We start from the raw sequence: 12,443 nt of genomic DNA, 5'->3' as shown, positions 1-12,443 counted from the left end.
AAAAAAAAAAAAAGATAAGAGCTTAGGGCCTTTTCAGGTCTGTCCTGAGTAGGAACACAAACCTGAGTATGCACATAGCCCTATCATACATGTGGTTTTCTAGATTCTTAGGAATCTGATGTGGCTTTTCTCCTTATGCACATTTCATTCCTCAGTTTTTTCTTTGATGCTTTTGGCTAACCTATTGTTTGCCCCATTGTTATCCACCACCTCAAGCAGCCATAAAGTTAAGTGATCACCATTAATTTTTCACAAAAAATACTTCTAAGAAAAAGGCTGTATGAAAACCTCATGAAGTCAAATACAGCCTTGCAAGTAAGTTATGCAGGGAAGCAATGGACAGGTTAAATAATAATAATTCTCTAGGATTGAGGCTTTGAAGGAGCTCCAATTCCATTATCCACTCCCCTATCTCCCTATCAGAGGTTGCCAAGTTACTAGTTTATGCTAAGAATGCAGGCTATTATTTGGTAAGGCTACCATGGACCTAGAAAGGGGAAGATGGAAATATGATGAGTTAAAACACCACAAATCTCTCTGTTCTCACCAAGATTTGGCTGTTTTTGGTTTTGGTTTTTGTTTTTTTAAACATGCTTCCTGAGTTGTTGGAAGACTGGTTAATTTTCAGTTTCTAAACATTTCATCCTGACACATTTTACCCATTTTATCTTTGTTTTATGGAGAAAAGAATTTTTGAACGCTTAGACTGACATTTTGCTGATGTCATTGTGGTAAAATGACTTTGTAATTCCACTTGTCATTACCTACTGAAATTTACTGTGAGAGTAGCCTAGGAGCTGACTGTTTTACTTTTTGTAATACTGTAGTGAAAGAGCAGCCATGTTCAAGGGTGTTCATATAGAATTATTCAAAAGAGCAAAAACCTGGGAACAACTACAATGTCCTGCAGAAGAATAAATAAACAAATTATGATGCAAAGGGAATATTTTATAGCAATGAAAATGAATTAATCATATATATATATTTATGAAGTAAAAAACATGTTTAAAGTTATTACCAAGACAAAAGGAATTTTTTTTTTTTTTTTTTTTTTTTACAGAGTCTTACTCTGTTGCCCAGGCTGGAGTGCAGCAGTGCAATCTTGGCTCACTATAACCTCTGCCTCCTGGGTTCAAGCAAATCTCATGTCTCAGCCTCCCATGTAGCTGGGATTATAGGTGCCTGCCACCACACTTGTCTAAATTTTTGTATTTTTAGTGGGCACGGGGTTTTGCCATGTTGGCCAGGCTGCTCTTGAACTCCAGACCTCAAGTGATCCACCCGCTTCAGCCTCCCAAAGTGCTGGGATTATAGGCATGAACCACTGTGCTGGGCCATAATTTTAAAAAATATAATAGATTAATGACTATCTGGTTTTAAAATATAGGAATGAGATAAGCACTGAGAGAATTTTAATATTGTGAACAAAGTTCAATTCTTAAATTGGATGAGGAGTTCATGGGTATTTATTTTATTCCAATGTTTTGTTAGGTAAGAATGCAACTTTTTGTCTTTTTGTATATCTCAAATGTTTTATAATAGCAAAAAAGATAAAATTTTGCTTACTTAAAATAGTTTTAGCCCTTTTTTAAAATGTGTATTTGTGCTGTCTGTAAAAGAATGTCCTGATAGAGTGGTTGAAAGAAAACAGAGGATTATTAGATTTACATATTTTATCATTTATTAATCTATCTACAGGATCTTAAAAGGTTACTTAATGTCTTTGAGCCAGTATCCTATACTTACTTCAAGGGTACATTGTGAGAATAATAGTAAATTACATGTAAACTGGCTGTCTATAGAAGGCACTCAGTGATTAGCAGTTATTATTAGCAACATGATATCGTAATACACACTCAAACTCATATTCATTCAGTATACACTCAAATTCATCCATCATTCAGATAATCAGGTGTTTAGGATATTTTTGTTTTTGTTTGTTTTGATAAATATGTCCAGAAGCTAAAAGCAATTTCGACTATTTTTATGAAGACATGGTAGCATTGTCAAAAGAACATCAAAGTGAATCTTTATATTAAATTTTGGTAAGTATCAATCCTTTTCTATTTATGATTAAAAAATGTTCACCTTTTAGAGTTATTTCTATGTCTTTGACATACTTTCTAAAATGTCCTGTAAAAGAATAAAACCATTTTGAAATAATTATTCTTCCAATTATGATTTCCAATATACCAAACATTACAACAATTTCAGAATATTTTTGTTCCTTTGTAATAGAATCTGAGAAATAGCCAATTTGAGTATCTGTAAATTTGAGGAATTCCTTCTTATGTATTTTTAAAAACTTATTGTTTAAAAACTTGGAAAGCCTGAAAGTCCCCATGATTTTCACGGAACTCCACTGAGCATGTCTATGCTGTGCCAAAAAACATACCAATTTGCTGATATAGTTTGCTGCCCATGTTCTATTTAAGCATTAACATGAAACCCACTCTCTGTGCCTGGTTCATTATAATTCCTTCAGTTCATCAATATCCCCCAGGGGAAGAAAGGAAAGGACCTATCAAAAGTTTGGAGGTCAGCCTTGGTCAAGTTCAGCATCAAACAAAATTTCCAAGTCATACAGTTTTTTCTTAGGCATTTTCTTTTTTTGTGCACATTTCTTATATTTCAGGTCCTCATCTTCTGTGAACTCAGAGACTTCCTCTAACTAGCTCTCATCTCTCATTTCCACACTATATCCAGGCTCATTGTATTTGAAATAAAGCTCTTAATTTTATTCTGCTTTCCAAGAAAAAGAAGTGCAATCTCATACAATGTGGTATTGTAACATGGCAATGTTATTTAATTAAATATTGATTTACTGGGAGAATGGGATAAAATATGTGAGAACTGAATGTAGATGCAGAAAAATGAAGAATAAAATGCTCAAGTCTTTTCTTTTCACATTTCTAATTACTTACCAGTGTCCTTGAATAAGCTTCCCTATTTTCTTCCAGGTTCTGAATGAATTGAATCCACACACTATGAGTAATAATGCTCCTAGCCTGCAGGTATATCAGCCCCATCATATTGGAGTCTGGGACAAGTAGGCACTGGGTAGTTTTTGCGGTTGTTGAATAGGGATCCATAAACATGGCTCTCTACCTCAGTTACACATGTTCTTTACTATGGCTCCAAATCATTTGTGAGTTCTACTTTTCCCCCATGGCATCTCTGTAGGCCTACCCAAATTATTAGCAACCCAGGGCTTCAGTCTCTTGACCTGTCAGCATAGTACCACTGCCTCCGTTATGATTCTGCCTATCTTGGACTTTTACTTTGGACTTGGCAATCAGAGAGAATTAACCTAGCTGCACAATCTGGAATGTTCATCAAAGCAAATTGAAATTTCAGAATATCTACTATTTGGGATGCCACAGTATGTATAATTGAGATTCTTATCCACTTTTCATTTGCAAATAGCTCAAAATGACAGTGCTATGGATGACCTTCAGTATTATCAATTCCACCTAGATGATTGTGCAGAACAAGAAATTGAGCCCCAGAAAAGTTACAGATTTGCCACAAATGACACACTATTTAAGTGGCGGAACCTGGACTAAGATTTCTCGATTCTTAGGCTGGTTCCTCTTTTTTTTTTTTTTTTTAATTGTTTTCTTTTCTTTTTAAACCATGCTTGTTGATTCCTTAACCAGAGGAAGAGAAGACATTTGTACAAATCCTTGTTCTTAATATAAACACCTGATGTTACTACAGCTGGTGGTCAGCATGCCCATACTATGTGTTGTTGACACATTGTTTGTAACTGGCTATTTTAAATGGATAACTTCTAAACATGGAATTATGTTTTTATTCAACTATCTTCATGCATATATTTGGCAATTCTGCACACAGTGAAGCTAATAATGGTGCTTCTGATGACTGAAACATGTGGGCATTCTACTTGAGAAGGTTTCTGAATTATTGCTTAAACTTACACAAACTTAAAACAATTAGAAATTGTGAATGCTAACACAATTATCTTCGTTATCAAAGAGCTGTGCCAGCATAATCTTTAAAATTATAATATTGTGGCCTGGCTGATTTCTGCTATTTGGATTCTTTTTAAAATAAGATGTTTAAATTTTCTTTTAAAGTGTCAATTTATTGCAGTAGTGCAAGTACAACACAAGCACTCAGATAGGAAGAATTTTTCCTCAGGTTCTACTGGGAGACAGCCAAAACCTCTCCACAGGCTCATTCCTTTCCTCTTTTTATTTGCTCGTTTTCAGAGGTAAAGACTGAAGAGTAAGCACCACATTAATGACCCCATATATCCCCTGAGATGAGCAATGTCCTAATACCACTTATGTCAAATATATACAGGCACATCTACTTTTTAAATAGAGCCCACCCTATCAAAATTATATTTCCATAGGCTCTCTTTAAAGAGTTAGAGCAAAGACTTCTTGGACAAACGCTACATTGTAAAGTGCACATTCCTGCTCTACATTTTTAATCGCAACTGGAAGAGTCCCATGTAATTGAATAAAAATTCATTAAACATAAAGAAAAGTAATCCTAATTACATTTTATCTTGGATTAACAAACCTCACAGTGCGTATGTTTTTGGTCGTAATGTATTTCCCTAAGCCCCACAATTGCTAAAAATACTGAATCAATCACCACCCAGATTGCGTCATGAAGTGTGTGAACTAGTGCATTAAAAGGCCATGTTAGCACCAACAAAGTTTATTGGGGTAACTGTATTCAAGACGCACATGGCATACCTTTAAATAGTACTGTTAAAATACCAAATAAAATGTCAACGTCTGTCAGGTCTCTGGCTTTTATAAATTGTTTAGACTGGGAAACGCTGGGGTTTTGACATTGTTCTTTTCATATGATGTAGAAAAGAAGAGACCACAAAAAGAAAAGAACAATAAAGCATAGCTCATTTTTAAAGTTCTTTCATGGAAAACACACTCTGGATCATTACCCTTCTAATCAACAATTTCCTTCTTCCTCCCAATCCTTCCCGTCTGGTATTTACCTTTCTCTGCCTCCCTCTCTCTGGGTGGTATTCTGAGCTTATACACACTACTCAGTAATCATATTTTTTAAATCACTTCAAAAGAGAATCCCAGGATGGCATGACAGATATGTATATACGAAGGGTATTTTTAACCTGAACCATAGCTTTACTTATGATCTCTATGCTCTTAAATGCACACCGGTGGGCCCTGACTGCAGCGTTCTCAGAAAGAAGAAGGCTCTGTGAGCAGGATGAGCTACTCCCTGCCTGCAGACGAGTTATTATCACACCTTACTGGCCATCTCTGCCCTCTTCCTTGTGCCCTTCCTTTTATTACCACACCACACTCCCCACAATTCCCATACAACAACATCTCTGTTTCAGCTTCTCCTCTGGATTTCCCACACTTAATGCAACCCAGACCTCACCTTCAGCTCTCCTGAGGCCACTTTGGAAGCCAGCTCGATGACACAGCCAACAGCCATGCGTGCAGCACCGGACGAGTGCAGCTCATTCCAAATGGTGTCACTGTCCACCTGAGCAAACAGTCAGCAGAGTCCGAAGGCAGAAGAAGAAAGTGAAAGAGAAGGAAGAGATGAAAGGGGGAAAGAGGGGAAGAGGTCGCGGGGGAAGAGGGACAGAGAGAGAGAAAGCAAATCTGTGAGGAAGGGCTGGCAGGGTAACAGCCTATGTACAATAACATTTGTCTTCCGTCTTGGCCAGCTGAAAAGGCCTTCTGGACATGGCTTTGCTTATACTTTTTCTCTACACTGACTTCTCCAATGGAAACACATTCCTGCCATGCCTCACTGCCATTCTCTGTTTAGATTTCTCATTACAAACAGCATTACATAGGCCGGATCTGGCTTAGTTACAGGCCTGCTAGAAACCAGGCCCCAGTAGCAGATAGAGTAAAAACTAAGAGCACTTAGTTATACATAAAAATCGAATTTGCAAGTGCTAGAGGGGGAAAATGCAAATACCCTTCTGACTGCAGGTTTACAGGGAGCCAAAGACAATTATTAGGCAGGTAGCAGCAGCAGTCAGGGAGTTGAAGTAGCAACCGCAAGTCAGGTTCTTCAACTAAATGGAAGGAGGGTGTGGTCCTCACACTTAAAACATTAATAGCAAGTTGCAAGGAAAAATTTGATGTTCAAAGTATAAGCTTAAGATTTCTAACTTTCAGTACAATTTGTCAGCTTGTTTCAGTTCAAACTGATATTGTTAAAATTGGATAGGCTAGTAAAATATATGGTTGCTTATCTACTAGACAACATCATTATCAAAACAAAGCATGTACCAATATTCTGGATTTCCCTTTATAAAATGCTGTTTATCCTTTTTCATGCATGCAATGAAAACACATAATAATGTATACATGAAAAGAACAACAATAGTGGTTTATAATGATCATATATGTGATATTTTTTAATGTATAAAATACCTCATAACATAAAAAAAAACAGTATCTGATGGTAGAAATCTCTAATTTTAGGACGCATAAGTTACTTGAAACACCAGGAAATAGAATACAAAGTTTGTGATGTAAATAGCAAGACTTCCCAAATGGATCAAAGGGGAGAAATTCTGCATAAAACAAAGCTTTTTTTCTTTTAATAATAGAGAATTAAATGCAAGAGGCCTAATCACATGGAACAAATACAACAAATAATAACAACACATATTCACAGTGTACTAAGCAGTTTTCTAAGAGTTTTCACATGCCTTTTTCTCATGAGGTTCTTACAGACTTAAATGCTATCAAGAACAATGAATACATAAAAAATAAATGAGAACAGTAAATAAGTGCATACATAAAAAAGGAAAATTAAGATCCTATAAATAGCAGTATAGTAGTGAAGTTTCTGGAATCAAACTGGTGGGGTAAAATCATGGCTTCATCATCAAAACCTGAGTGATGTTGGGGAATTAATTAATTAATGGATCTCTGCCTTGGTTCCTTTATCTGTGAAAATACCAACTTTTTAAAGTATCATCTGCATACGATTGTAGTGATGATTAAATGAGTAAGTGGTAAGCAAAAGCTAGCTACTACCATTTCAGCTACTGTTATACCTGTTTCGTAAAGCTTGGCACATAGTAGAGGCCTACGTGTTAACTGAATGAGTACACTGTGGCTTAGAGAGGCTACTCTGAAGACCACAGGACCCTCACGCAGAACTCTGACCCTGTCAGCACATGCCTTTCCATCACCCCCGTGAAGAAACCCATGCTTTCTAGGAGGCAGCATCCCCTATCATAGTTGACACCATCATGGTCTACACTATCAGCTAAAGAGTGAAAGAATCATTCAAATGGACACTGAGACCGAATCATTTGCCCTCTAAATTGAAGGTTTTATTATTTTACTGAACCAATATAAATAAGTAGTTGTTTAAGCTTTGTGTAGATATATTCTTAAGGAAGATGACTGCACAAATTGAAAAATAAAAATCATTATTTACCATGTATTATATAGGTTTTAGTCAGCCTTCCCGCCATTACAGAACTACTAGTACCAAAGAAAAGCCTGCATTAATCAGAATTTAAATTACTCGGGAAGCAAGCAAACAAATAAAATAAATACATTCCAAAAGACTTATTCAGTGACTCAAGAACCATGTAAAATTCCTAACCCCTTTTTACTCAACTTTTGGAGTACATCATAAGCTTTGTTTCTTTCTTCATTTCTTAAAGCAGTAGCAAATTTCCTTCCAAAAAATTATAAATACTGAACTTGATTAGAAAAACATTCCAGCAGCAGAGAGCACTGTCTCTTTGACCATACTAAAGGGCACTAGGTAGCCACAAATACCTTTGATATCCATATATCTGTCCATACCTTTCTATCTGCCTAAGATGTTTGTGACTTTAATTTTGGTGTCTAAACTTCTACTAATAATGGTCATTTCGTTTTAATTCAGTTAACATTCGTTGAGTACCTACTGTGAGTTGCCAGGTGGGGGTTACTTTTATAATAAAGCTACGTTTACTGATCATAAAGTATGTTGAGCACATAGGTGGATGATGGATATTTTGACTCATAACCAATGTTTAGGCTTATCCCTAAAGAAGCTCTCTTTAGGAATCTATGGGATCTATCATCCATTAATTTACTTATATTTAAACAAAAACAATATTTATCTCAATACCACTTCAACCAATGTTTTGCTTACATTTAGTTTATAACTAAATGGTAATGGTCAAGTTTTGTGGTTATAATATGTTCATAAATGGGTAATTGTACTTAATTCTGAATGTACAAACAGGTTTGTTTTTGTCGATTCAGGCTGCCATAACAAAATACCATGGGCTGGGTAGCTTAAACAAAAGAAATTTTATTTCTCACAATTCAAGAGGCTTTGAAGTTCAAGATCAAGGTGCCAACCCATTTGGTGACTGGTGAGGACTCTCCTCTTGGCTTGCAGATGGCCACCTTTCTGCTACATCCTCACATGGCCTTTCCTTGTACTAAAGTTCCCTCCATTTAAGGATATCAATCCTATTGGATTAGCACACACCACTCTTATGACCTAATTTAATCAATTTAATTTTAATTACTTTCTAAAGGTATTCAAATATAATCAGATTAGTGATTTGAGCTTCAGTACATAAATGTTGAGGGCACACTCTTCAGCTCATAGTAAGATGAAATCACAAAAGCTTGTTCATAAGTCAAATTACAAGCATACTTTCTTAAGGTATGATGTTCCAAATGGGGTTCAGGGCCAAATTAGCTGCCAAAAGCTAACCATGGTATTTTCCATGTTACAGTTTCATTAAAACTTCAGTGATAAAACAGGATGCATAACTTACAAATTCTGCTATAATCTGTGTCACTAGAAGAACGTCCATATCCACTTTCCAACATTCTCAATGGCAAAAAGTATTTTTCCTCCCTCTATGTCCCTCTCATTGGTTGGCAATCTCTCCAACCAATTTCCCTATATTAGTGATAGCATCAAGAGGGCCACTTCCTTAAGAGAGCTCTGATTTTAACTGCTGAAGAACATCTTGACAGTAGGAAAAACTCTGGGTAAGAGAAGACAGTTGAGTTCATAGACTGATAGTGGTTCCTGGCATAGAATAAGATATTTTGGAGCTGGAGGGGAAGAAAAAAGGGAAAGAAGGATTTGCTTGGAATGGATACAGATATGCAGGATTAAGGGGCTGAAATGGCAATGCAATAATGGTGAAAGTAGAGACCAGAGGGTTTGGAACTATAAGAAGACAGGTACCCTCACATTTGGAAGTTGAAGGATAGTGGCATAGAGTTGGCTCTGGAAATGGAAAAATAATGCAAGACATAATAGATGAGGCTGGAAAAGAAAGGAATGACAGTGGAGCAGGGAGCCACCCTGAACACAGTGGCCTACTACTAAGGGCTTGCTAAAGTTGAGAAGACATGCAAGGCACTTGGACACAGGAAGGGGAGCATCACACACTAGGTCCTATTGTGGGGAGGGGGGAGGGGGGAGGGATAGCATTAGGAGATATACCTAATGTAAATGATGAGTTAATGGGCGCAGCACATGAACAGAAAACCAAATACCACATGTTCTTACTCATAGATGGGAATTGAACAATGAGATCACTTGGACACAGGAAGGGGAGCATCACACACTAGGTCCTATTGTGGGGAGGGGGGAGGGGGGGGGGATAGCATTAGGAGATATACCTAATGTAAATGATGAGTTAATGGGTGCAGCACACCAACATGGCACATGTATACATATGTAACGAACCTGCATGTTGTGCACGTGTACCCTAGAACTTAAAGTATAATAATAAAAAAAAAAGAACTACTATATTCTGAAAAAATATGCTTTGTCATTTTTCTTTCCATGCACATAAATTCCCCTTTGTCTCTCCAACAACTTATTCTTTTTCCCAGTGAGAGAGAGAGAGAGAAAAAGAGAGAGAGAAAAACTCTCTGTGTGTGTGTGTGTGTGTGTGTGTGTGTGTGCATTAAGGAGTAATAGTACATGAGCTGAAAGGGAGATTAGGATGGATATAGAAGAAAGGTAAAGAAAATGATGATCAAAATAGGATTTTGCTTCAATATACATAAAAATACAGATTTTGTGGTGAGGATGATATTTTCCCAAATTCCTTTTCATATCAAGAACTGAACCTGGCTGTCTTGGATCATGGTCCTGTGTTAGTGACAGTATCAAAAGAATATGATTATTTCTTCTCTGAATGATTCAGAGTAAAGACCCCTTCTACCTGTGACAACCAGGCATGCTTGTTGATTAGGGAAGATATAGAATGCATTGAGTGGAAGGAAAATCCAAAATCCACCTCTTCTAGTCCTGAGAGAATGGAGAAAGCTGGACTCAAGAGGTGCGGCAGAAACAAGGAACACAGAAAGCGATATGTGAGAAAACGAGAGAAAAATGTTTCAGGTAAGTAGACAAAATAGTCGGTGAGCCTTCATTTTGGTTGATATTTGCGTCTTTTTTTTTCCAGACAGAGTCTCGTTCTGTAATCCAGGCTGGAGTGTAGTAGCTCGATCTTGGCTCACTGCAACCTCTGCTTCCTGAGTTCAAGCCATTCTTCCACTTCAGCCTCCCAAGTAGACAGGATTTCAGGCACCCACCACCACACCAAACTAATTTTTGTATTTTTAGTAGAGATGGGGTTTCACCATGTTGGCCAGGCTAGTCTTGAACTCCTGACCTCAGGTGATTCGTCCACCTCAGCCTCCCAAAGTGCTGGGATTACAGGTGTGAACCACCACGTTCAGTCAATATTTGGGACTTTTTGAAGTCATGTCTACACTAAACTGTGGGCACCATACAATAAAGTCTGCAGAATGGTGTGAAAAACTAATGGAATATTAGACTACAGCATTCCTGAGATGCTCTTGCTTCCTATGTAGTGCAGCTGGAAGCCTCAAGTTCTCACCATCCTCCAAGGGGTATGATATGGGAGAGCCCCTGAAATGGTTTAACTATGGGTGGAGCCAAATGGAGTCAACAGAGGGGTTCAGGGGAACCCCAGTACCAATGTGAGCCAAAAGGGTGCTACTGCCAAGCTCCAGCTGGCCGAGAAATCAGTAATCAGCAGTTAATCTGTTGCCAACCTCAGCTTCAAATTCTGGGAGATCAGGAATAGTCAGATGGTGTAGAGAGGTTGCCATGGAACCCTGAGTGTTCAGAGGACAGCATGAGGATCCAGGTACCCCTTCAGGTCTCTGTCCCTCCCTCAGGTGCCCAAATGCCATCTTCAAAGAGGAATCTGAGAGGCTAAGCAATTACCTAAAGATATTAAGTCCAATAATAAGGTGATCTTGAACAGACAGTATTTCTAAACTGAAAGGAAGTTATCAAACTGGAAGAGGCTGATATATTATTAATTGTGGAGAGAATCACTATAATTGGGGAAAAAGAAATAACATATTCATCACACAATTGAGAGAGCATGGGAAATATTGTGTCCCATTTATTTCCAAGGTCAGGAATTTGCCAAATGGCAGGGGTCATTTGCCAAATGGCAGGGGGCAAAATCTAGCCAGGACTCTGGGCAGAAGTCTCTAAGGATATGCTGTACACATGGGCTAGTGAGGTTTAAATTGTATTTTACAGTATGGCAATACCTAAAGATTCCTACTTTCAGATTCCTCTGGAATCTGTACCAAGCCTTGCTTCATGTGCCATTCTAAAAAACAGTATGCTTTTAACTTTCAGATGTTTCAATGATGTAACTAATGTACAAAGCATGAAGGGAGCTTTAGTAGTCTGCTGAGAAATAGGTCCACAGAGGCCTTGTTTTATTGCCAGAATTAAAATCTATCAGTCTTGAAATAGGCGTCCCAAAGTTCAACTCACTTTATAAATATGTAGGAGAGTCTGGACCTAACATACATCCAAAACTGGGGTTGAGAAGTGTAAGTGAAGCTAGTCCACAAAATATCTTTCTGTGTGAAGAAACAAACACACTCGATGAGATAGGGCAGAATCCCGCTTTAGGGTGAGAGTCACAGGAGCTTGGCCCATAAGAAAGATTTAGTCATTAGAGGAGGAGGCACAATCTGAAGTAGCACAGAGTCTCTTACTGAGATTCTCTCCCCACCCACACACTCAGAGTCCTGTATGTTTAATAGGGTAGAAAGGGGTTGAGAGACGCAGAAGATTGTTAGTAATAAAATAGGCAAAACATTTTACACCCTCTAAAAACATGAGAATTAAGTAGAACATTTTGGTGTCAATTTTAAAAATTATGATCTTAAAAGAGGGAAGGAAGCACATTTTCTGTTTCTCTATAAACCTCAGAGAATCCTGAGCACTTGGTAATGTGAAGACCCCAGAATATTGGTAATGTGCATCAGCAGGGGCCAGAGAACTCACTGGTAACAAAGAAAAGAGAAGGAAGGAGGGAGGGAAGGAAGGAAGGAAGGAAGGAAGGAAGGAAGGAAGGAAGGAAGGAAAGAAGGAAGGAAGGAAGGAGGGAAGGAAAGAAG

General features: G+C 37.7%; 1 protein-coding gene across 2 annotated transcripts in view; it reads right to left on the bottom strand.

Annotated features, from left to right (window-relative positions):
- The window catches only part of HDAC9 (histone deacetylase 9), a 921,220-nt gene that overhangs the window by 192,035 nt on the left and 716,742 nt on the right, over nucleotides 1-12,443 (bottom strand). For both annotated transcript variants that reach the window (XM_011944150.1, XM_011944151.1), the window contains exon 17: nucleotides 5,407-5,514. In XM_011944150.1, coding sequence (XP_011799540.1) covers nucleotides 5,407-5,514 — 108 coding nt within the window. The remainder of the gene's footprint in view (nucleotides 1-5,406; nucleotides 5,515-12,443) is intronic.

Source organism: Colobus angolensis, unplaced genomic scaffold (genome assembly GCF_000951035.1).
Source record: "Colobus angolensis palliatus isolate OR3802 unplaced genomic scaffold, Cang.pa_1.0 Scaffold229, whole genome shotgun sequence".
NCBI lineage: Eukaryota > Metazoa > Chordata > Mammalia > Primates > Cercopithecidae > Colobus > Colobus angolensis.
The sequence above is the reverse complement of the archived record's forward strand: the minus strand, read 5'-3'. Positions and strand labels throughout refer to the sequence as shown.